Genomic DNA, 27,721 nt, shown 5'->3' with positions numbered 1-27,721 from the left:
ACAAAAGTTTGCTGACTCACTTCTGCTGTCTTTTATTGAGATCTTGCTACCCAAGGAAATGCCGTAGGCTATTATGATCATTTTGATGCAAAACTTATTGTCAACTAGATATTGCCTGAACTTGGCCAAAGCATGCATAATGGTTAATATCTCCTTGTCATAAACACTAAAAGCTCTCTAAGGAACCCTAAGCTTCCTTCTCTCAAAGACAGTAGGATGGTGATCGTGAGAAATATCAACACCAATGCCCTCATTGAAGGCATCACAATGCAACTAAAAGGCTCCGAGAAATTTGGCAATGCAAGAACTAGGCATAATGTCATAATCTGCTTGAACTTCTCAAAACACTCTTGTGCCTGAGAGGTCCACTCAAATGCACCCTTATGGGTCAAATTGGTAAGAAGAGGTGCATGATGCGAGAGCTTTGCTACGAATTTGTGGCAGAAAGAACACAAACCAATAAATCCTCTAAGAAGGTCCACTCAAGTGCACCCTTACAGGTCAAATCAGTAACACGAGTTGCATGATGCAATAACTTTACTTTGGATTTGTGGTAGAAAGCACACAAACCAATAAATCCTCTAAGATGTGTCAGATTCTCTAGAGTAGGCCAATCAAGTATTGCATGGACCTTATCGGGATCCATGCAAACTTCATTTGCGTTGATGTTATGACAAGATAAACTTAACTTTGTCATACCCAGGGCACATTTGGACTCTTTGGCATACAAGGAAGCCCTATCCAAAATATCCAACACTGTATCCAAATTAGATATGTGATCATTCCATGTCATATTGTACACACGAATATCATCAAAGAAGGCCAAAACAAACCTCTTCATTTGATTGTGGAAGACTCTGTTCATGGTAGCTAAAATGTCCCTGGGGCATTAGTCAAACTGAAAGGCATGACTAAAAAATCAAAGTGTCCATGTGACATTTGAATATTGTCTGTTGTCTTCTCCACATCTTGATCCCGTACTCCAATTTGATGATAACTAGATCTCAAATCAATCTTGGAGAAGTAGCATGCCCTATATTTTCCCGAGAAGTTACCGATTTATCTCAGATATTTGCCAAGAAAACTTTTTTTTGCCTTGCCGATAAGTGGTAGAGAATGATATTTTGAACTATGATATATATCATTCGATATTTGTGATAAATAATCAGATATTGCTTTTACCTTTAGAAAGGGTCAAATTGAGATATTTTTGAGAGTTATGGAAAAATCTAAGGTCATAGTGACAAGATTTGAAAGTCAGATGAATTTATTGGTTTTCAAAGACTTTTATGAGCTTTTTGAGGGATGAAACTGCATTATAAGATGGGTCTTTATGATGATATTTTGGGGCCATAACTTTAGAGCTATATTTTTGTCTTTTTGAAGTCTTTTGAGGGGCTCAAAATTGGCCTAGAAAGCTGAATTCGACCAAGGAGTTATTACTCTCCTAAATGTACTTGGATGTAAAAAAGCGTAAGTATGAGCTAAAGGCTCATTTGTAAGGGGTTCTTGTTTTATGCAGGTGTAGCTTTTGGAGCAATCTTTCTTGAGTCCTTCATAGTGTGTTTGCGGATTTCTTTGTAACTTAGTTTTATAAGTGTTTTACTATGTCACCATGGAAGATTGAATAAAGAACAGTTTGGAGGCCATTGTTAAGTTCATCTTGTTGTATGTGAGTTACTGATTTGATGTATTTTTGTGATTCATTTGAATCCTTAGGTGAATGTCTCAATTTTTAGCATCTGCAAGTGAATAACTGATACTCAGATGGGTTATAAATTGTGAATTTTATTTCATTTCAGATGGTTAATTGTGAATATTATTATTCTTGTTAACATTTGAGTGAGGGGAATCCTTATTATAAAGTGTTGTATGTGAGTATTCTGATATCAATATTGGCTCTGTTTTTAGAAAGGCTTCATTGTGTCAAGTCAGTATCCTTCTCATCTTCAGATTTGGTGCATCACCTTAAGTTATTTAATAAGTTTCCTTGTTCAGTATTTAAAGTGCTTGCAAGAAATCTTTCTTATTCTTTTTCTAGGCAAGGGTTTTACGCTTCTGCATTAATCTTAGGTAAAGTATTGTATAGGAACCAACTTAGAATCCAGAGATTCACTCCTATTTTGGAAAACCCACTACCCAGGAGTGTTTCAATGTTTCTCGAAGTGATTGAGTTTTGAACTTAGCCAGTGTGCAACTTTCAGAACTAACAGGAAGCTAGAAGAATTGGGAATTACTCAAGTATTTTGCACTTTGAATTGGGTGTTCTTTGCCAATGAATTGTGCCAGCGATAATATCATTCAGAGATTATGATTGTGCTAAATTTGGTGACTGAATTGTGAAGAAGATTCAATGTCTCATATCAGATATAAATAACAAGATTGGAGATTGTTTATTGATTGCCAACTACATGATTATAGGTGCTGCGATTGAATATAGAGGCTGCCGCTGCCATAGTTTGATGGATGGACTTATTGTTTTCTGCCCGTGTTTTCCCATAGAAGCCTGCGATGGTCCTTAGCGGCTGCATTGTATTTTCTGATGCAGTGTTTGTGTTTATAGAGCTGATCTGAATATTAAAGGCAACATGAGTTGTTTACAAGGGTTGTGATATCAATTGGAGAGCTTGAGTAGGTTTCTTGAGGGCCCATTTTCCATTCAAAGATGCCAACGATTTTGATCCAGCATCCACATTAAGAAATTTGCAATTTCCAAGAGGCTGCAATCATAGAAAATTCAACACCATTGCAAGTGGTTCTAGGTTTCTTAGTTTATTAGTAATCCATGTTAAAGCATTCAATTTAGCATTTGTAAATGTTTGCTTACAAAAATTTATAAATGAGGTTATTCTATGCAAGTTGGGATTATTATTTCATCATTTCAAGCATTGTTATATGTTTTCCAATATTATTGTCAAAAACAAAAGGAAACATATATTCCATAATTACCCAAAAATGAAAAAAGAAAAAAAACCATTTTCAACAGTGTTGAGTGGAGTTAGAACCTGATGGGGTTGTTAAATTAATCTTTTTGTTTTTTTTTCAATTGTAGGTCTCAAAGCCCTTGGTTAGAATTATCCACTTGGTATATGGAGATCAAACCCCAATGAGGTATCTCTATGCAGCCATTGATAAGGCCAAGGAGTATCAAAAATTACTACGAGGGAGATGACTTCAGATTTGACCCCATTTGGGAAATTATTGATAGGAGGTGGAACAATCAACTCCATCAACCCATTCATGGTACAAGATACTTCCTTAACCCTCATTTTTGCTTTTCGGCATCCTACTTGAACCCCAATGAAGAGGTAATGGAGGGCCTTAGTAATACATTCGAAGGATGATACCTAAGCAATTCTCTTCAAAGTTGGCCATGAGAGGAAGAACCACTCAAGCCCTAGGTAAAATATTTGAAACTTTGGAGTCCTTCACATGCATAATAGGTAGATAAAAATTAAAATATGTTTTTACTTTACTTTCTAACTCTTCAATATATTATTTTGTAGATGCTTGCGAGCCTGAATTGGAAATTTACTAGAATGCATGGGGTAAGGTATTCTCTTCAGAGTTGGCTAAGAGAGGAAATATCACTCAAACCCCATGCATAATATTTGAAATTTTGGAGTCTTTCACATACATAATAAGTAAATAAAAATAAAAATATATTTTCACCTATTTTCTAACTTTGCAATATTTTATTTTGCAAATGCTTGGTGGCAAAATTGGGTGGAAATGCTTTAGTTCTGTAAACATTTGCCCTCCTAATGTTATGTCAACCTTGTAGTTCATCCAGTTGTGAGCACAATTGAAGCTTGTTTGAGGCCATCCACACAAAGAGGAGGAATAAAGTAGCTCAAAAAAACCTCAATGACCTTGTCTTTGTACAATATAATCTTCCGTCATGAACAAAGTAGAGGAAACTTTAACTAGTCCACTTAATTTGGATGATATATACTTACAATCACATTTCAACTTATCGTTATCGACAACTTATCACTGAGGGAAAAAAAATAAATATCGACAAATATCAGAGATAAGTCAGGAACTTCTAGGGAAAATATCAAGAATTTAAAAAGTTGCTTAAATTTAATTGGAAATGCATTTTTTTTGCGAACTCCAATAAGGAGATGCATCTAATGAGTCAGTAAATGAGTAAGCAAGCCAAACAAGCTGATCTAGATATATATAAATGCAAACAGGATACAAAATCACATCCTCATGTGGAATGTTGATGATTCGTAGCCATAGTTTGATAGTCCGAACTATAAAGCAAACTAAAAATAGAAAATTTTCTTTGTAAAACTATAAGCAAATATGAGTGTCACGTACAATATCAAAATAGTCTACATCTTCCTTTTCCCCTTCCCAACAGCGCTAGTAAAATCTGCTAGAGTGGGAGGGAGCCTAGCCCTAGAAGACTGTTGTAGCTGTGGCTGGACCTCCATCCTGGATGTACATGGTGTTGACACTAGTAATACCTCCTCCTCATCAGTATGCTCCTCACTCTCAGTGCCCTCATCCTCCTCATTGATGTCATCCAATCTTGCTGCAAATCCACTCTCCTCCATGCCCTGTTTCTTGAAATCACAGAGCTCATTGTCTGTTAACAATGGAGGTTGCTCTTGTGATATACGATCACAGTAGGAATCTATGTTATCCAAAACAAGTGGACCAACTGCTGCTAACTCTACGTTTCTTATGTACAACTTAAAGTTATAATGGACATAAACAAGGTCATTAAGGTGTCTTTGTGCTTACTTTTTCCTCTTTTTTGTGTAAATGGCCTTGAATAAGTCCCAATTATGCTCACAATTGGATGAGCTACATGGTTGACATAAGATGCAAAGGGCAAGTTTTTGCAGATTTGGAACATTTCCACCCCAATTTTGCCATTAAGCATTTGGAAGATAAAAAGTAAAGAGTTAGAGTGTAAGGTGAACACATGTTCTAGTAAGTTTTTATCTACTTATCATGCGTGCGAAAGACACCAAAAATCCAAATATTGTACTTGGGTTTTGATTGTTCCTCTTCTTGCCAAGTCTGAGGAGACTAACTTCCTATTGCATTTTGATATACTTCCATCTCAGCCACAATGAGATCTCTCACCTCAACCTTAGGTACTATCTTCTACATGCAATCAATGAAGCCCTCCATGACCTCTCCATTGGGATCCCTATAGGACGGAGAGAAGGAAAAACAAGGTTTGAGGAAGTACCATGCTGCATGGATGGGTTGGTGGAGCTGATTCTTCCACCTCTTATCAATAATTTCCCTTATGGGGTCAAATTTTAGGCTGTTCCCCTTGTAGTAATTTTTTACAGCCTCTTTGCCCCTACCCTTGGTCTCATAAAGATACCCCATTGGGGTTCGCTCTCCATCTACAAAGAGAAGAACTTTAACCAAGGACTTCGTCACCTAGTCACAACCCGCATTATTTCATTATGGAATGATCATTGTTTTAGCAAAATCTAGAATCTAAACAAATGATGGTGATTGTAAAATAATATATGATTCTTGAAAAGGAGGTAGTGTGAGTCTTGAGACACCTTGTGATTTAGAAATGGCTACCCTCATGGCCAATTTTGCCCTTTCCCTTTGCAACTTTTTCTCTTCTTGGGAACATAGCAAGGCATCCATCTCTCTCTTTATTTCATCTGTGGCGAATAGACAAACCCTTGTGTCACGTTTTACTATCCCTCCAAGGTAGTATTTCAAATAAGATATGCTTCCACTAATAACTTTTTCACATTTGATGCATACCATAATACTATATTTGGGTCCTCCAAAAACATATTTCCATGCCTTGTCTCTAGCCTCTTTAGGGTGCGTTCCTACATATCTTGATAATGAATCTAAAAGGGCATTGACAGACCCAGTTTTAGAGGCATCCATATTTGCCATTTTGATGAAGGGTCAATCTATACACATTACATACAAAATGAGGGCACAAATTTAAAAATTCAATAAAGAATTTTAGAAACAAACTATGTTAGTTTAAAACTTTAGATAATTTTAAACATACCTGAAACTTGAAAGAAAAAAAAAGTGCTGGGTTATGAATATTTTAAGAAAAAGATGATTTTTTTGAGAAAACTATGAAAAATTTGCAAAAATTGCTTAAAATTGGCTTTAGATCAAAGGAGTTAGATTAGATTGGAAATGGTATGAGAGAGTTTGTGTAAACTTGAATGCATAAAATACAAGACAAAATGGTTTTAAAACAAAAGAGACAATCTTGAAAACTCATCCATGAATCCAAAATTGCTTGAAAAATCTCTTAAAATCCGTTCCAAATCCATAAAAAGTCAATCCAGATGGCTGCAAACAATGTTCTTTCTCCTCCAAAACTTCTCTTCCCTCTCCAAAATCGCTCAGCCAATGAAAAAACACAAATATGGCTGTTTGTTGGGCCATCACAGACCAAAATACTGGCACAAACAAGATTTTCAGTGGGTTCCGTGATAAGTTTTCGAACTATCACCGATATTTGCATGTTATCTTGGTAAGATTTTAGGGATAACTTGCCAATTTATTTGTGAGATTTCTTGGTGATATCTTGGTGTAGTAGTTTGTCACTAGTCACAAGTTCTCATCATAAGACAACCTATCGCTGATATATCGGAGACAAGTTGATCTATGCATATAGTGATTGGGCATCACAGGAGCAACCTCCATTGTTTAGAGAGGATGAGATCTCTGATTGGGAGAGGCAGGCTATGGAGGAGAGGGGTGGATTCAGGCTGGATGACATTGAGGAGGATGTGGAGGTTGATGATGATGAAGAGGAGCCACTATTAGTGCCAACATGTGATGTCCCCGATTAAAATAAGTAAATTATTAAAACCTTTGTTTATGAGCCAATTGATTTAATATATCTCGGACCCATTTTTATTTAATTGTTTTGGTAGGTGTTTGTCGTGCCTCCTGTTGGCACTTAGTTTCTCCCTTGATAGGGTATTTATGTCCTTGAGGTTGAGTTGTTTAGGGATGCGATTTGGAGTATTTCTTTGTACTGCGAATTCCTGTTGGAGTTCTGGATTGTTGACCATTTTGGAAGTGAAAGATCTTCCTTATTTGGATATTCCGGTTTCGGTGGGATTTAACCCTCACCCTATTCTGTTTGTGTACTACTTGACTCGGATCCAGCAAATTGGAGCATTAATCTTGTTTGCTAATATCATTGTCTTCTCGAATCTATGTTTAAATTTCTATAGTTCGGGTGCAACAATGTGTTTTCTACTTATATTGAGATCCTGTGATTGATCAATATTGAAGGAAATCTATCGGATTGCACAACCTTCCGCTATCCTCCATACTCCCACTCCCTTAATCTCTCTATACACCCTCTAGCACCATCATACTACATCTTCCTGCCTTGTATGACCAACCTAGTTAGTCATCACCGTTCTTTCCTACCTTGCATACTATACGGTCCATTTTCCCTCCAACACACCTTGTACAACCCTCCTCCATATCCACCATATTGCACCCACCTTCACCGTACGATGATATTCTTGTCTCACCATATGACCTACTAACATCGCACAACAACACCTTGCCAATACCATACGGACAATTATGGCATTGTATGGGCATTCACTACCATTGTACAAACACCCCTTTAATTGTACGCATAACAATTTGTGTGGATACTACAAGGAAGGTAGTCTCTACCACCTGGGAGCTGTTTGGAACATTATAGTGGTATCGGAGCCAATGATCTTCCTACCCTATGTACAGTGAATGAAAGTTTATAGCTAGAAATGAAGGAGATCCTACTCAGTTGATAGAATAGTAGATCAAGAACCCACTCCTGCTGAAGTCATGGCACTATTGAGGGATCTTTCCAGGAATCAAGTATAGATAAATGTCACTAAACGATTTATGGAAGAAACTCTTTGGAAACTAGTGGAAAATAAGATATCTAGCAAACAAAATAGTCATAGTGTCGATTCAGTCTCGGGAAAGGCAAATCCTCATCGGTAGGCTCTCAACCTTCCATGCCAACCTTTCCTCCATGGACAGAGGCACGACATGGAGGAAGGCAACCAACCTTTGAGGAAGTTCAAGCACAGTTGAAAGAAGATTGGAAGAATACAAACTTGGAAGAGAATATATCCTTCAAAGATAACGCGGAATTGAGAATGCGATATTTCAGAGGCAAAAACTGAGAATGTTTTAAGGATGATCTTAGAAGGAAGGCCGATACTTCCAGCTCAATCCAATGCCAAAAGAGGAAGCAATTAGAAGCAATTAAATTTGCAACACTTCACTTAGACGAAGTGGTGCATGAATGGTGGCATCATGGCACCATATCGCTAGGACATGACCAAGTAAATACTTATGTAGAATTTGCTAAAAGATTGATAGATCGGTTTGATGGTAAAGATCAAAAACTTAATTTTAAAGAGTTGGCACAGTTAAGGCAAGCCGGATCGATCGACCAATACATCACAAAATTTCATAAACTCTCTATTCTGGTTACGAACATTTCTGAAAGGAGTCGGATAGTACTCCTCATGGATAGATTGACAAAACCATTGAGGGGTTGGGTAAAGAGTTTCAATCTTGCCACCCTTTTAGAGGCTATCAAAAAGGCGCAAAGCATGGAATCATCATCAACATCATCCTCTCGAGGTTACTCCCACTCCAAACCGCTATTAGTTCCAAGGCACAAAGATAATAAACCTCTGTTGAGGAAGCCTTCGTTGGACGAAGCTACTAGACAGGAGCTCCGAAAGAAGAAATTATGTTTCAATTGTAAGCAGTGGTGGGAACCTGGGCATAGATGCCTCGATAAAGGGAAAATACACTACATCGAGATCATGTTTAATGATGAAGACGATCGAGAGAATCTACCCCACACAGTGCAGTTACCCACAAGAGGACTCCAAAATGGTTAGCTTGAACCGTATAGAGAAGATCGCCACATTGGTATAGCATGGAGCAAGCCTTGCCTTGGCCGAGAGCCCGAGATGTACAGTATTTCAGGTATAGGGAACCCTTCAAGGATAGAGGGTCATTGTGATGCTTGATAGCGGAGCCACTCTAAACTTTATAAACTCATCTTTGGTTAAACAAAGAGGCTTACCTACAAAGGCTCATGTAGGATTCCAAGTCAAGATTGGTGGAGGAACACTCTTACCTTGCTTGTTCCCCAACTGAGTATCACCATGGCTCATCACACAGTGGCAGAGGATGTCTTTGCAGTAAACCTAGATGATATGGAAGTCATTCTGGGCATACAGTGGATGGAGTCATTGGATGAATATATACAGAGTTTCAAGCAAATGGACTTCACTTTTGTTGTAGATGGAGAGAAGGTTGTGTAATGAACCCTTTTGGGGGTCATTTGTTTATTTAGACTTTTTCTTTTATTTGTATCCTTTTTCCATATTTTTTCCTTCTATTTGTCATTCCCTTGCTTATTGTTTAGTCGGGTTGAAGCTGCCAGTTTACAGTAAGAATTATGATTGGTTGGTCAATGGTTTCTGAACTGTTCAACTCCCTATCTTTTTATTCATTTCGTTTCCTTCCCCTAACCGCTAGGTTGTCATTCGATGGTATATATTCCTTTTTTATGTGTTCATTTCCTCCTACCACCCTTGCATTTATATCGATGTGTGTACTAGCCTTGAATGGTTGTGTCCAGATATGACATCGGTTTATATATAGTCTATTGTATTAGAGATACATATATATTGTTTAGTTTTTGGTTAGTTTAATTTGTATTTTATTAAATTTATATTTAAATGTCTATATGTAAATCTCATTGGTTAGATATGTATACTATATATTATTATAGATGATAATAAGTAAATTCATATATATATTATTATGAATTCATATATGAATAATATAAATAATTATGAATGATAATTTATGTTATTATAAATAACTTATTATGAATGGTAATTTATACTATTATGAACAGTTAAGTAGAGTTATTATGAATAATAATAATTTATATTATTAAAAATAGATCATATATATTTATCTATATCAATATTATTTCTTTTGGAAATAATCGATAATAGTATATGAATTATTATTAAATCTTATCAAATTATAATTATAGGATTCTCTTTAGGAGGGGTCATGAAAGGTTGTTCTCAGAGGGATGGCCAATGAAGGACCGAACGAAGTCTTTGCTCAATGGATGGAGGCCATTTTCTGGCATGATGACATTGTGTGGGTTGCACATTGCTTCATTTCGATAGAACCAATAAAAGGGCAACAGGTGTATCAGGATGATGAACTATAGGCCATCTTGAATACACATGATAGAGTTTTTGCAGACATTTCTTCTGGCATACCTCCCCATCATGGTTTCGAGTACTACATAGAATTGGAAGCCGACGCCAAACTGGTTATCACCACACCATATTGCCATTTTAGAAAATTTAAAGATGAAATTGAGAAGACAATCCAAGAGCTGCTTGAGAAAGGATGGATCCATCTCAACTTTAGCCCTTTTGCATCATTAGTGGTGTTGGTAAAAAAGGACGGGACGTTACGCATGTGTGTGGACTATCGCACGTTAAACAAGAAAATAATAAAAAATAGTTACTCTCTTCCTAGGATTGATGAATTGTTGGATGAGTTGCATGGTGCAATTTTGTTACATCCCAAAATTTTGACCTAATTTTAAATTTGTTCGTAACCTTTGGATTTAACGGATTATCCTTTCATGATCATGTGAAATAGGTAGTTATTTATATACATTGTATTAATTGTTAATGAAGATGGTTGTTAACCATTAACTGTTATTAGATGATTAGCAGTTGCTTGATTTAAAATAACGATTATTATGTTTTTATGAATTATTATAGAATTATTATTATGGCATAAGTGTTTTTATGGGTGATTGCAAGAGAAGATGAAGAGGGGGGGAAGCATTGCTAAACGGGGTCATCAGAATGGGATGTTTGCTTCGTTCAGTCATTAGGATTGGCAAGTATGACCTTAAACTTCTTTGTAAAGGACACAGCGACTTGATCATAGGATACATTTTTGGAACCCACATGAGCTATTAAGAAAATAATCTAAGAAAACATAAAATAATCTAATTTAAAATATAAAACATACCTCAAGAGATTTTTAATTGATCATCATCATATTATTATAATAAATATTTACATATGTACATATAAATATAAAAATGAAATAGCACCAATAAATTATAATAACGTAATTTAATGATGTCACCCCATTGATATACTTACATGAACGTATATAAGTATATATTATAATAACAATTGAAATAATAATCCTTCCAACTCTTCTTTCCAACTTTTTAATTTTAATTTTCTTTCCCTTTCTTTTCATAATCGATGTAATACTTGGAAATTCGAATGATTTATAATCTTTTAACCGATGGAAGCCAAGAAGTCATGACTAGACTTTTAAATGGAAGCCGTGAGGGGAGTCCGACACCCCTGTCCACATTTCCACATTTCTTTCTGCTGCCGACTTCAAACACCTTGCCTTTTTAGCATCAAATTCAATATCATTACCTTAATTTTTTACTTCCGCCAACACCTCCTGCAATTACCAATTTAACCTTGTTCAGATAGTGCGATTCACCATAGTCGAGCAAGTATTCCAGTTAGAATACAGAGGCATTAGCGCTGAAGGTGACGACTTAAGTAAGAGAGGGAGTCGATCAGATTGCCAGTTCCACAAGCAATACATATCAGGTCATGAGTTACCTTTTAATGTTTTTGAGTACATATTCCATTGCAGCCGGCTAAGCTTAAGAGTCTCTTTCTCTTTAACTGTGATCATACTATTCAACTTGCTGAACATTCCCTATGATATATATTGAGCTTTTCTTTTTATTTCATTGTATCCAGAACCATCTTAAAAAAAACTCGAGTAGTATCTCTTAAAAAGGAGTCTCAAAATGTAGTAAAAACCTTCATGAAGTTACTAATATCAATAACAAGTTTTATGCTGTCTCTAATTATGATAAAAGAAATTAAGAGCAGATTGCTCATAACCTTTCCAAAACACCTGGGATTCACTGGCAATATAGCCATGATATGGTGAAGAGGTGTAAAAGGGCAGAGTGCTCATAATTTTAATACACCTAGGAAACACTGGCTGTATAGCCAAGTATGGTGAAGAGGTGGAATAAATTTGCAAGAAAACAAAAGAGAAATCAGATAAGAATACCTTAAATGAAACATACTTAATAGCTCATGCTCATCCCTGTAATGAATCCTGTTGTCAAGTCGAGTTGTGTTGATCAGGACGTTGAACCCATCGGAAATCCTTGGCCAAGGTAGTTTATAGGCATGTTTTCCATTTAATGATCACTTGATGTTAGTAGCGCCAATTATGTAAGCATGTCCATTTCATAACTGAGCGAACATTCAAAACACCAGGATGCTCAGGTGGCTGGACTGAATAACATCCCAAGCCCGATCTTGAGGTAGGGAGGGCCTTTCTAATTTAATAGAATGTGTAGGGATAAGTATGGTCTAAGGTTGGGAGGTTAAGCCTATGTCAATGCTTCTCCTCTCACCAAAGCCGAGGCTTGCACAACTAGCTAAAGATCCTTCGATGATTCTTGTATGTTCCATTCTTTCTTTCTTGTTAAACATTTACTTTACTTGTTAATCAATTGATCATGAATATAGTTAGTCGTTAATCTGGTTATCTCAGCTGACATGAATACAATTGTGAACAATTAATCGTTGATCTAGTTATTACAGTTGATCATGAATACAGTTATGCTAGATAATCATTAATCTATTTATTTCAGTTGATCATGAATACAATTGTGAATAGCTAGTTGTTGATCTAGTTATTTCAATTGAATATGATTACAATTATTTTTTGTTAATTGTTAAAAGCAGTTAATGTCATGTGAAAAGGATTCAATTATCTATTTATAAATGTTGGAGGTTTTTAGTTTAAACCGTCTTGGATTTAGATATGAAAATCCATTTGTTACAAGTTTATTTCTCTAAAATAGATCTCTGTTGCGGATACCATCAAATCCGCATGCGAAAAGATGTGGAAGATACGGCTTTCTGTTGTCACTACAAGCATTATGAGTTCCTAGTCATGCCCTTTGGATTGATAAACACACCAACTACTTTTAGTCCTGCATGAATTGCATTTTCAACAAACAATTGCGTAAGTTCTTGCTAGTATTTTTTGATGACATCCTCATTTACAGTAAAACATGGGAAGAACATTTGAAGCACTTAGATGAAGTTCTCAGAATTATGGAAGCGCAATCACTATTTGCCAAGCAGTCGAAGTGTGAGTTTGGGATGACAGAGATATTGTACTTGGGGCATGTTGTTAGTAAATATGGAGTTTAGGTCCACCAAGAGAAGATTTCGGCTATCCTTGACTGGCCCCAGCCGATGTCACTCTTAGAATATAGGGGATTCTTTGGGTTATGCAGCTATTACAGAAGATTTGTGAAGGGTTTCTCTCAATGTAGCGCACCATTAACATAATTGACTAAGAAGGGATCATTCAAGTGGAATGAAAAGGCACAGCATACTTTTGACAGGTTAAAGGAAGCAATGCATACTTGCCCAGTCCTTACTTTACTCGACTTCGCTCGACCTTTCAGTCTGGAGTGTGATGCTTCCGGAAAAGGCATTGGTGCCGTATTGATGCAGAACAAATATCCGATAGCCTATGAGAGCCGTAAAATTACAAAAGTAGAGTGCTAATATTCCATCGATGACTAAGAGATGCTGACTATTGTGTATGCCTTGACCAAGTTCTAGCAAAACCTGGTGGGTGACAAGTTCTTTGTCTATACTGATCATAATATTTTGTGATATTTTCTGGAGCAAAGGGATTTGAATGAGAGGCAAAAAAAATGGGTAACTAAGATTCACGCCTATGATTTTGAAATTGAATATGTGAAGGGGAAGAATAATGTCGTTATAGATGCTTTCTCAAGAAAATCAAGCATTTGTTTGTTGTCTCATATTATGGCCGATTGGAAGATGTACTTATTGGTGTATGCCAAGAACAGTTTTGCATGCAAACTGATGGATGGCAACATTCAGGATGATCGATACAAGGTGGTCAAGGATATCATCTACTACAAGGATAGGATATATTTGGTACTTGAATCCACAATGAAGCATAAGGTTTTGAAGGAAATGCACTCCTCACCATTAACTAGGCATCTAAGATTTCTCAAAACTTACAAATGGATTAGAGAGAGGTTTTCATGGAAAAATCTCAAGAATGATGTCTTGCAGTATGTATGGGAATGCACAACTTGCCATCAGAACAAATTTGTACACACCCTACAAGCGGGCTTACTACAACCTTTACCCATATCGAAACAAAAATGGGATAGCATGTTGGTGGATTTCATTACTGGACTTCCGAAGGTGAATGGGAGAGATTGTATTTTCGTCGTGGTTGATAGATTGACAAAGTATGCACACTTCTTTGCCATCCCCACTAAGTTCCAGGCCATCCAAGTTGTAGATTTATTTTTCAAGGAAAACTTCCGCCTATACGAATTGTCGTGAAACATTGTAAGTGATAGAGATAGATGTTTTTTCAGCACTTTTTGGACAAAAATATTTCATCTAGACAGGGGAGTTATCACCAAGTACCAGCTAACATCCTCAGATCGACAAACAGACAAAAGTTGTACACAAGTGGTTGGCAGGATACCTTCGCAACTATGTCTCAACACAAAAAAAGGCGTAGGTTAAATGGTTACATCTTGGAGAGTACTATTATAAAACCACTTACCACATGTCCATCAGGATGACACCTTTCAAGGCACTCTATGGATGCGAGCCACCCTCATTTGTAGATATGGTCTTGGGTGACATTCGTGCACTGAAGGCAAAAGATTGGTTGTAGGAAGAACAAGACATCTTAAGGGTCTTAAAGAACAATCTCTAACAAGAACAAAATCAATAGAAAAATCTACGTCAACAAACATAGAAGTGAAGGAAGTTTTGAAGTGGGTGATCTGGTATACCTCCGTCTTCAACTAACAATCGTCTCTAAAGATAAGTGGCAAAGAGAAACTAAGACCATGATTCGACGGTCCGTACCGCATAATTCAATGCATAGGTGAAGTGGCCTATGAACTCGAGCTACCTAAAGGAAGTTGAATCCACAATGTCTTCCACTTATCTTGCTTGAAGAAGGCCTTGAGTCAAAATGTTCCTGTATCCACCATCTTGCCACCTTTGAACGATGAAGGGAAGTTGATATTGGAATCAATTGAGATCATTGACATACGAGAGAAGAAACTATGGAATCACACCATTAAGGAGTATTTGGTATGCCGAAAGTACCTGTCATTGGACAAAGCCACCTGGGAAGATGAATACATCCTTTAGCATCTAACACTGTGTTTTCTTGAGGGAAAGCAAATTTTGGGACGGGAGGATTGTGATGTCTCCGATTAAAATAAATAAATTATTAAAACCTTTGTTTATGGGCTGATTGATTTAGTATATCTTGGACCCATTTTTATTTAATTGTTTTGGTAGGTGTTTCTCGTGCCTCCTCTTGGCACTTAAGTTCTCACTCGATGGGTTTTTATGTCTGTGAGGTTGAGTTGTTTAGGGATGCAATTTGGGTCATTTCTTTGTACTATGAATCCTTGTTGGAGTTTTGGCTTGTTCGTCATTTTGGAAGTGAACGAATTGCCCTATTTGGCTATTCCGATTTTGGTGGGATTCAACCGTCACCCTATTCCATCTGTGTACTACTTGGCTTAGATTTGGCAAATCGGAGCATTATTCTTGTTTGCTAATTTCATTGTCTTATATAATATATCTTTAAATTTGTGTAGTTTGGGTGTAGTAGTGTATGTTTCATGTGCTTCTATCAAGATCTTTGTGATTGATCAACTCCATTTATTGAAGGAAGTTTGTTGGATCGCACAACCTTCTGCCATCCTACGTACCCCCACTCCCTTCATCCCTCCGTACACCCTCTAATGCCACCATACTACATCTTCCTGCCCCATATGACCAATCTAGTTAGTCATCACCGTTCCTCCCTACCTTGCATACCGTACGGTCCATTTTCCCTCCAATACACCCCATATGCCCCCCCTCCATATCCACCGTACTGCACCCACTCTCGTCATATGGTGATATTCTTGTCCCATTGTATGACCTACTAACACTGTACGAAAGTACCTTGCCAACACTGTATAGACAACTCTGGCATTGTACGAGCATTTCCACCCATAGTACGGACAACCCTTCTATCGTACACATAATAGTTTGTGTGGATACTACAAGGAAGGTATTCTCTGCCTCCTAGGAGCCGTCAATAATATTGCACAAAAACATCTACATCCAAGATGGAGGTTGAGTTAAAGCCAATTGTGCCAAGTAAGGAGGCACAACCACAACAAATTCCTAGAACTAGACCCCCTACCCTTCCCATAGTTTTTAGTAGAGTTGATGTGAAGGGGAAGAGGAAGATGTAGACTATTTTGATGATGTATTTATGTATAGTCTTATAAAGTAAATTAGCTATTTTAATTTTTCTTCAGACTATCAAGCTACCAGCCATCAATATTCCACACGAGGATGCCATTTTGTACTCAATTTGCATTTAAATATATCTAGACTTAGCTTGTTTCTTTTGTTTACTCATTTACTGAATTATATGCTCTTTTCTTCAATTTTGCAAAACTAATACATTTCGTATTAAATTTAAGGAATTTTCTAAGTTACAAAGCTCTTTTCCGAGTCCAAGCTTGTTAACTATGATCTGCATAGCTGGGATGGATGTTATTGTATGCTAAGCACTCCATGATAAAATGGTGCTCTATCTCTACCACTCCTATGTTGCAAAATAGGCATATTCTTGCTTCCCATTCTTCCTTAGGTATCATCCATCTACCTGTCTCACACCTCAATTGGTGAGAAGAAGTCCTAAGTTGAGCTATAAGTATTTTTGCTCTCCATTTAATATTCTATGTATGCCTTTTCCTCATGGTCTCCTTTGGGGTAAAATTGTTTGATATAGTAGGCTTTGAATATGCCCATTTTGTTTTGACCATGTGATACTCTAAATTTTTCCCTCACAAACTTTTTGATTTCTTTGTTGCTATCTGAACATTCTTGTATATTAACATTCCATTCTTGTATATCGTGAATATTGTTTATAAAATTTATTTTGTTAGCCACCCAACCTAGTGGAGGTGTAGGGAAGTCTTTGCAACATTTTATTTGGGCAAAGTGAAGCAGGATGGGATTGTTAGAGTTTTATATCAAGCATTGTTAAAGTTATTTCTCCTTTTTGAGTCTCTTTACAATTCGCGGCTCCATTTTATGGGGAATATCTGATCCAGGATGATTGAAGCACCCTTATTCAGAGTTTTCTTATTATATTTTCTAGAGTTGTTGCTGAGCATCTAAGCTAACTTGATATGGAGGTTTTGCAGGGGGCAATCCAAGAATGTGTTCTCATATGCTTGGACAAGAGGCTAGTATCTTAGCTGATATCCTTCATGAGAAGGAAAAGCTCTTGATCAACTATTTGACTTATATTGCTGGTCCCAAGATTCCTGTAGCTGAATCATTAAAATATGCTAGGGTGCTCCTGGCTTAGCATGAGTATTTAATGGAAGATGTGGATAATAGTCCCGGACTGAAACTGGTAGTGCTATTGTTGGTAGTTAGAGAATAGCGCTCATATCCTGCCAGTGAAGATCCAATTAAGGCACAGTCCATGTATTTCCTCTGTACAGCAAGCTCATTTTCAGACTTCTATATGTAATTTCTGAGTACTGTGACTGATAGAATAAATTGATGATTGAGCATGGAATGCCATGACTTGTATTGATTCTCACAACAGTAATCTTATCAAAATAAGACTAGAGAAATTGTTTCTGCATTCCCTGTTCGTTGGTGTTCTGTAGTAATGCTGGGCGAAAAAGTTGTTCATCAAGTTGATTCTATAATGCTAGGTGACGTTCAACATCAAGCATAAGCATAACTGTGTTACCAAAGTTGAAGGAAGTATGAAACTTTCATATCATTGTTGTTGAGGTCAGAATTGTTTTCCCCTATTCTGAAATATATCATCTTTGAGCTAATTTGGTAAAGAGAATGTTATATTATAGGCAAATCATTTGTTATTTCTGTCAAGCATCTTTCATATTATGTATCATGGCATTCTCCATGAAGGAAACCTCAAATTTCAATGAACAATAAACCTGCAATCATGAACTTAAGAAACAGCAGTTAAGGAGTTGACATGTTCAATCATTAGTATATTAGAAATGGGAAACGGTATGGGCAGAAATCAGCAGGGGATTTTAGGATCTTGCATCAGGTGTAAATGGTTTTGGGATTATCCCTTTTAATAGAGTTGTTTCTTGTGTATGACCCTGTTTCTGGAGAATTTGGGGGCTCATGTTTCTGTTTTCAAGACCTTCCAATTTCTGTGCGACTTATTTGTATACCAAAGGTGTTTTTTCAATTAGTACATAGAAGTATTGTCACAAGGGTGACCATCTTTAGGAGGGAAGGGTTGCTGTCTTTGCAAGTACATTAATATGGACTCTATTGATACCTAATCAAGAGACAACCTCTTGGTTAAAATTCATAATTTTCATTGTTGATGGATTTGTTGATCTTATGGGAAATTCCTTGGGATGTAAATGTGTAATGCCCCCTTTCTCGAATAGGATTTAATAATAAACAAATAATTAAATAATATAATTTAATTAATAAATAATAGTAAAGAAAATTTTAATAGATAAACAAAAATATTGAATATAAAGATAATTAAATGAACCATATAATGTAAAACAATATAATTATAATATAATCAAATCAATAATATCAAAAAAATTAAAATTAAATAAAATTTAATCAATAATGATTAATAATTAATAATTATTAATAATAAAATTAAATAAATATGAAAAGAATAAATCTAAATACAAAAACAAAATATAAAATTGGAATATAACACAATCAAACTTAGTTAAGTTATTGAAAGGTCAACATGCATGAAAGGAAAAGTTGTGACTCCTTCAAACGTGAGATATAAAAAGGGAGAAGAAAACTTCATTTGGAAGAGGTAGAAAAGGGGAGAAAAAGGAACGTAGGAATTAATAAAGGGCATTAAATCTAAAAGGTTGTGACTCTTCTAAAGCAGAAGCAAATATGAAATAATGTGACTCTTTCGAAGGACAACAATGATGAAGGGTTGTGACTATTTTAAAGGGTGGTAATTATGAAAGGTTATGACTTTTCCAAAGGACAACAATAATGAAGTTTTGTGACTCTTCAAAGTGGTAATTTTTAAGAAGGTTGTGACCATTGAAAGGGAGAAGATTAAAGAAGAATGTTTCATTTGTGGGACAAGGAAGGGAGAGAAATTTGGGGAATAATAAATTACTCTCGAAGGCAACAATCAAAAGTGGTGACTCAATTCTAGTGAAAGGTGGTGACCTTTTTAATAAAGTATAAAGGAGATTTTATGATTCCAAGACTATTCATCAAATTTTGAGGGAAAAGGCAAAGTAAACAGTGATCCTGAAAGGGGGCATTACATAATGCTAATCACATCTTCAAACAAATCAAATCTGCCAAAGTATTTGATGTAAATTGATAGAAGTAAGATGTATTTATTCATGCATTTTTTTCAATTTACAATAATCTCAAGGGTGAGGAAGTTTTCTGAAATTATGTTGTATTAGGACATCATTGTTCCTCTTCAAATAGGGTGCATTAGAAAAAAAAAAAATTAAAACCAAAAAAGGTTTTTTATTCAAATAAGCTTTTGATACTCAATAATGCCCCTTCTTAAAGTGAATTAGTAATAACCTCATGTTTGGTGCTCCAGCATCAGAGGTGGTAGAGAGTTGAAGTGCAAGTCATAGTATTGTTCTACGGATTCAAATCTCAGCTTGATTACATGGGTGTTCATATCATTTCTGGAGGGTGATTATAGAGGTCATTGTACTGAATTATATTTTTAAAAATGGTTCTGTATGTTTAAATGCCATGCTATTTTTTAATAGGAGATATCTTAACGAGATTACTGTTTCTTACATAGCTTCTGATTTTGAAGTCAATTACAAGAAAGATGCACAATATAAATTTGTATTGCTGTCAATTTTATGTTTCTTTATGCCACTAAATTAGATATTAATATTAGGAATGCCAACATAGACTCCCATGCCTCACTTGTGATATTGATATAAATGATTCTTGTTGTTCAATAATGTGCTAGGTGTGAATTTATATCATCAAAAATGGTTTTCTTATGTTTCCTTTGTTTGGCAGCTGTTATGGCACCAGACATGTATCCTCTACAGATTCCTCTTTCTCATGATAAATTACAAAGGATAGATAATGTTTCAGTGTGGGAGTGGTCGGGCACAGCACTCGATGAAGGAGAAAATGCAGCAAATTGGTTTTCAACGTACCTCGGAAAACCTAGTCGTTTAGTACGGTTTAATTCAGGCAAGTTCAACATCTCTCAGACTTGACAGTTAAAGAGATTCAATGCAAAGCCATACTGTTTGTAAAGTGAATATAAAGATAGGATAATTTGGGGTATATTGCAATTATTGTTGACAGCCTTGTATGAGTTTTAAAGCTAGAAGTTGTTGTGATTTTTTCAAAGCCATACAGCCTTGTATGAGTTATAAAGCTAGAAGTCGTGATTTTTTCAAAGCCATATATAATGTAGTTTGTTGTAGATTATTATCGATGTTAATATAAAGATCACAGCAGTGTAGCTTCAAATGTTAGATGGTTTGGTTTTAGAAGGTTGGCCAGGAATCACGTTTGAAGTGCATGGAAATGCATGTGGTTGTTGGCATTTCGTTGTGACTGATTTATTGAATAACTATGAAATTTAATCTTACATGCCAACAATGATGATACTTGAGTGGGTTGAAAGATGCCAAGATAAGATTAATCCAATAGAGCACACAAAGCCTTAACAGAATGATATGCATTTAAAATAGTAAGGTTCTGCATTATACTCATATATATGAAGCATGAGAAACTTTCCTTCAAAAATTCTATTGTATATTTCCAAATTTGGAACATTTGACTGAACTATGATGAGTTGATAAATCATGTTATATCATATCTACCTACCTATGACAGAAATTATATTATATTATAATGAAATGCCTATTTGTGTCATCTTAATTGACATCACCTTGGTGCAAATTCAGGAATGTAATTGGATGATTTTTAGGATCACATGTTAATGCATATGTAAATAAGAAAATAATAACTGTAATAAATATTAACAAATCTAAACATAGTATAATTAAAGATTAAAACTGCTAATATTATACCAGAAATGAGGATAAGCAACAAATAAATAAAATAATGAACAATAAGACACAACAAATACCTTGGGAAAACCCTCCAACTTGAGGGAGAAAAACCCAGCCGCAAACATATCACTTTTACATTTAATGAAAGAGAAGAAGGCTGATTTACAATTTGGCCAAACACTAGGCGGAATTGAAACAGTAATAATAGCACCTCTCTATATGTGAATCTACAAGCAATAATCAGTTCTCCTTTGTATTGATCTCCTACAAGCAAAAGTATCAATCTGCATATCTTGCGAATTCCTTCTTGAAGTATATAAAACCTGACAATTCATTGTCTTTGCAATGAAGGGTCGGTCTTCTTACACAAAAGATGACGTTACAAAAATGAATCGGTTATTATGTGATGAATTGGCTTTAGTAAAATATAGATTATTATTTGAAGTGAAAAAACCAAGGTTGCATGGGTACTCGTACCCACACCCCTGGTACTCGTACCCATGTACCCAAGTGCCGAGTACACGTATCTCATGTACTGGGTACTCGGTGGAGAGCATCATAGCTAAGGACCTTGATTAAGATTCTGATTTTTTTTTTGTTTTTTTGTTTTTGTATTAGCTTGTTGTTTATCAAACTTAATTCAATACCAAATCAGTTTGAAACTTTGATACTCATTAACAATAAACTTTATCAATGTTCAAGTCATAAGTTTATCATTTGCAATATGTCATTGTCATATGGTTTAGGATCTTCTTGTTCATGTTTAAAGTCTGCCTTCTTTGTTATGCATCTAAGCATTTATCATGTATTATTATTTCAAACATATAGCAAATCTGAAACTGAAAACAGTACATTACATTTGCAAACTTTATCACTGTTCTTGTTTTGAAAAACCATTGTCATGACTCATACTTTCAGATTTTGTTAGGAACCTGTGTGTTCCTTCTGTTTATTTTGTTAGAGTAGTGTTGTTGGACGCATATGCTTTGTAAGTCGTCCCGTGAGTATATTTTATTATCCCACATGCATAGGTAGTATTACTTTTCTAGATCGTACCCAGTATATAAGAATAGGTTGAGGCCCTTGATGGGCACGGACGAATTTATTGTATTGAGCTTGCTCAAAGGAGGTTACCCCCTCGAAGTGGCCTGCGATCAATAGATTCATTCTGAGTTCTGCTATCACTTTGTATTCTGTTATTTCGAGCATTCTCACGATATTGCTATAAGGAGTTTCTTCACATCTGGTATCAGAGCACTCTCTTGGGCTCGCTGGGTGGAAATTACATTAAATTTTTTTTCTGTCGTGGCCTTCAGGTTCCTCTCACTTCTAATATCTCTTGTTATTGCAATAACTCTTTTCAGTTGTTCTGTCTGTGAGTGAATTTTTCTAAGTCGACTGTTCAAAAAAAAAAAAAAAAAAAAAAAAAAAAAAAAAAAAAAACAGAGTAAAAATTTTTCTGTTTTTTAGTCGTAGCTTCCTTGTTTGCTTTCTGTTTTTGCTCATACTTCCGCAGAACGTCTGCAATATCATTTCGCATACTTCCTTCCTTGGCGACCCAACCCCAAATTTTACATATCAAAGCCCTAAATCCCTCATTTATCTAATTTTAGGGTTTGCCCTATCTTTTTCACCTCTCATCCAATCGCCACCAAACTGAGCCACAAGATTCAATTCCTCATTTTGCTCCCTTATCCCTCTTGGACTGTTCGCCTCATTTCGCCTCCCTACCCGTGAAACCCTCATTTTTCTTTTTCCCTTGTCCCTAGATAGTCTCCCACCACCCGTCGAACACCCATTTCCTATATGAGTTTTACCCAAATCCAAGTTTGCCGTAACTAAAAAAGTTTTTGTTTCTCATCTTCTACCCATTCCAAAAAAAAAAAAAAAAAAAAAAAAAAAAAAAAAAAAAAAAAACCTTGCTTTATGGTTGTTACGCGTACAGGAGCAAAAATCATGGAAGAGGAAATTGCATCCCTCAAAACCAAACTTCAAGATCTGGATGACAAAATTCTGGGTCTTACCTTTCAGCAGTCAGCCATGAGCCGAAACCATTCAGGAGATACTGGGTCCTCTTCTGGCAATTTCCGTGGACCAAAGCTTGATTTTCCACGCTTCGATGGTTCTGATCCGACTGGATGGATCTATAGGGCAGAGCAGTATTTCAGCTTGCATAATACTTTGGATAACCACAAAGTCCCCCTTGCATCTTTTCATTTGGAACATGAAGCTCTTCAATGGTTCCGTTGGTACATCAAGGCTAATGTAGGCCCAACGTGGAGAGAATTGTGCACCCTCATTTTGGAGCGCTTTGGCCCTAGTTCCTTTGATGATTTCACAGGAGCACTCACTAAACTGCGTCAAACAGGCACTGTAAGAGAATACTAGACAGAGTTTGAAAAATTAGCTAATCACACAGAGGGCTTGTCTGATGAATTCTTCCGTAGTTGTTTTGTCAGTGGTCTGAAGGATGCACTTCGCTCAGAAGTCAAAATGTTTCGACCTACTACAATGATGGAAGCCCTTGGGTTGGCTAAGTTAGCGGAAGACAAGATTAGTGCTCTACAACGCTCCAGATCTAATTTTGTTCCATTCAGAAATACAGGTTCTCACAACCCTCCAGTCATACCAGCTCCCAGAACTACTCCGATCAAGCACTTGTCTGAAACAGAGATGCGAGTCAGGCGAGACAAAGGGCTTTGTTATAATTGTGATGAGAAATGGTCTCGGGGCCATAGATGTGTTCAGCAAAAGCTCTATCTCTTGGATGTGGATTCTCCACCGGAACTGGAAGAATATGTAGATGCTCAGGAAACAGTGGATGATGAGGTTGAGCCTCACCAGCCTGAACCTCCTTCACCAGAAGCTCCACCAGAGATATCTGTCCATGCTTTGGCAGGAGTCACTACTCCACAAACCATGCGGGTCCAGGGTTTCTTCAAGAAGATCCCTCTTACTATACTCATTGATTCTGGTAGCACTCATAACTTCATTGATCCACGAATAGCCAAACAGGCTGATTGCTTTATCCATCCCTGCTCTAGCTTTGAAGTCATGATTGCCAATGGGGGCACTTTACCTTGTAAAGGGAAATGTCGCAATGTGCGTCTCTCTATTGGAGATTATAACATGCGCTCTGACATGTTTGCCTTACCCTTAGGTGGCTGTGATGTGGTTTTGGGTGCCCAATGGTTACGCACTCTTGGCCCCATTCTCTGGGATTTTGCTGAACTTTGGATGCAGTTTTCAGCCGAGGGGCACCAACACACTTTGAAAGGCTTACAACCAGGGTCTCTCAGCATCATCAGTTCACACCGTATGGAAAAACTTCTTAAGAAGAATTCACATGGTGTCATCACTCAGCTCCATTCCATTCAGATGCAGCCATCAGCAGTCTCTAGCACTCCTGCCGATCTCCAACACATTTTGGACAAGTATTTTGGCATATTTGCTGAACCTGTGGGATTACCTCCTTCTCGTCCAGAGGACCACCGTATTCAGCTCCTTCCTGGCAGTGTTCCGCCCAACATCAGGCCCTACCGCTACCCATTTCATCAGAAGACCGAAATCGAGATACTTGTCCGTGACTTACTGAAGCAAGGTATTATTCGCCCTAGTACCAGTTCCTTTTCTTCTCCAGTTTTGCTTGTTCGCAAAAAAGATGGGTCATGGCGACTTTGCATTGATTTCCGAGCACTTAATCATCTCACTATAAAGGACAAGTTTCCCATTCCAGTTGTTGATGAACTTCTTGATGAACTTCATGGGGCTCATTTTTTCTCCAAGTTAGATCTTCGTTCTGGGTATCATCAAATTCGGGTTAATGAGGAGGATATACCTAAAACTGCCTTCCGCACACATGATGGTCACTATGAATTTTTAGTCATGCCCTTTGGCCTCACGAATGCTCCTTCAACATTTCAGGCAGTGATGAATAACATATTTCGACCATACCTCCGGAAATTCATTCTGGTCTTCTTTGATGATATCCTCATATATAGCAAAACTTGGGCTGAGCATCTCCATCATCTGGAGCTTGTCTTGCAACTTCTCTCTGATCATCAACTCTGTGCAAAACTATCTAAATGTGTGTTTGGCTAGGAGGAAGTGGAGTATCTCGGGCATATTGTTGCACACCATGGAGTGCGGGTGGATCCTACAAAAATAGATGCCATGAAAACTTGGCCGCATCCTAAAACTTGGCCTTCGGGGTTTTTTGGGGTTGACTGGCTACTACCGCAAGTTTGTCAAAGATTACGGGAAAATTGCAGCACCATTGACAGCTCTGTTAAAAAAGGATGCCTTCTCCTGGACCCCTGTTGCTGAGACTGCATTTGAACAACTGAAACAGGCTATGTGCAGTACACCTGTTCTCGCGATGCCAGATTTTTCCAAACCCTTCACTATTGAGAGTGATGCTTGCGGCAATGGATTGGGTGCTGTTCTCCTGCAAGATGACCATCCTATTGCGTTCACTAGCAAAGCCCTCTCTGGTAAGAATCTAGCCCTCTCTACTTATGAAAAAGAAATGATGGCTATTTTGCATGCTGTACAGAAGTGGCGGCCATACCTCTTAGGGAGTCATTTTTGCATCAGAACCGATCACCAAAGTCTGAAATACTTCCTGGAACAACGGGTATCCTCTCCTACACAACAGAAATGGGTCAGCAAACTCATGGGGTATGATTATGAGATCACCTACAAGAAGGGTAAGGAGAATATTGTGGCAGATGCTCTTTCTCGCACATTTGATAATCAAGCTTCCCTTTCCGCTATTTCTATGCCCATTCCCAATTGGTTAGCGTCTGTTCAGCAGGGCTATGACAGTGACTCTTCTTTATCTCAAATCATTCACCAGCTAGCCAATAATCCTTCTGCTATACCACATTACTCTTGGGATGGTGCTTCTCTTCGATACAAGGGTCGGCTAGTGCTTCCTCAGAACCCAGCTCTACATCAGGCTATTTTTTATGAACTCCATGCTTCTCCTTCAGCAGGGCACTCAGGCTTCCTCAAAACTTATGAGCGAGCAAGGAGAAACTTCTTTTGGAAAGGGATGAAACAGACGATTCAACAGATGGTGGCTGAATGTGATACTTGCCAACGCCACAAGGGTGAAACGACCCTCCTTCCTGGCTTGCTCGAACCATTGCCCATCCCTACACGGATTTGGACTGATATTTCTATGGATTTCATTGAAGGGCTTCCTAAATCCGGTGGCAAGACAGTGATCTTGGTTGTGGTTGATCGTCTCTCGAAATATAGTCATTTTTGTGCCCTCAGCCACCCCTATACTGCCTCCTCTGTTGCACAAATCTTCATGGACCAGATATTTCGTCTTCATGGACTCCCTTCTTCCATTGTCTCTGATCGTGATGCAACTTTTACCAGTCATTTTTGGACTGAACTGTTTCAGAAAACTGGCACCAAACTGAAGATGAGTTCGGGCTATCACCCACAAACTGATGGTCAAACTGAAATTGTCAATAAATGCTTGGAAACTTATCTTCGTTGCTTCACTTCCGAACAGCAACATCAGTAGGCCAAGTGGCTCCCTTTAGCTGAATGGTGGTACAATACCTCTTACCACACTGCCTCTAAAATGACTCCATATGAAGCAGTCTATGGTCAGGCACCTCCAGTGCTCCTTCCCTACACTCCCAACAGCTCACCAGTCCAGGCAGTTGACATAGTTCTCCGCAGCAGGGATCAGATTCTTCGTACCTTACAGGATAATCTTCACATGGCCCGTAATCGGATGAAACAGCAAGCAGATCAACACCGTTCTGAGCGCTCATTTCAAGTTGGGGATATGGTTTTTCTTCGTCTACAGCCATACAAACAATCCTCCCTAAAGCTGAAATGGCGTCATAAGCTGGCCCCAAAATTTTATGGGCCTTATAAGGTTCTGCAGAAGATTGGTTCAGTTGCTTATAAACTGGAACTTCCTCCTTCCTCCCGCATTCATCCAGTCTTTCATGTTTCTTGTCTAAAGAAAGTTCTGGGTACCACTGTCAGAGCACAAACTACTCTCCCTGAAATGGATACGGAAGGATCCATTATCCTGGAGCCGGTGGCAATCATTGACCAGCGCACTCGCCAGCTTCGCTCTCGCTCCATCTCTGAGGTCTTGATTCAGTGGCATGGCATGCAACCAGAGGATGCTACCTGGGAACCCCTTCTTCAGATTCAACAACAATTTCCACACCTTAAGCTTTGAGGACAAAGCTTTTTTCTAAGGGAGAGGGGATGTTAGGAACCTGTGTGTTCCTTCTGTTTATTTTGTTAGAGTAGTGTTGTTGGACGCATATGCTTTGTAAGTCGTCTCGTGAGTATATTTTATTATCCCACATGCATAGGTAGTATTACTTTTTTAGATCGTACCCAGTATATAAGAATAGGTTGAGGCCCTTGATGGGCACGGACGAA

General features: G+C 37.4%; 1 protein-coding gene across 2 annotated transcripts in view; it reads left to right on the top strand.

Moving 5' to 3' along the window:
* The window catches only part of LOC149542517 (uncharacterized), a 175,498-nt gene that overhangs the window by 72,550 nt on the left and 75,227 nt on the right, over nt 1-27,721 (top strand). For both annotated transcript variants that reach the window (XR_016355470.1, XM_089797451.1), the window contains exon 3: nt 20,280-20,459. Coding sequence is in view for 1 of the 2 variants with exons in the window: in XM_089797451.1 (XP_089653577.1) it covers nt 20,280-20,459 (180 nt within the window). In the remaining variant the exon portion in view is untranslated. The remainder of the gene's footprint in view (nt 1-20,279; nt 20,460-27,721) is intronic.

This window comes from Cupressus sempervirens, chromosome 8 (assembly GCF_028749045.1).
Source record: "Cupressus sempervirens isolate cs-2001-9-10 chromosome 8, ASM2874904v1, whole genome shotgun sequence".
NCBI lineage: Eukaryota > Viridiplantae > Streptophyta > Pinopsida > Cupressales > Cupressaceae > Cupressus > Cupressus sempervirens.
This window is presented reverse-complemented; position numbering and strand designations above follow the sequence as displayed.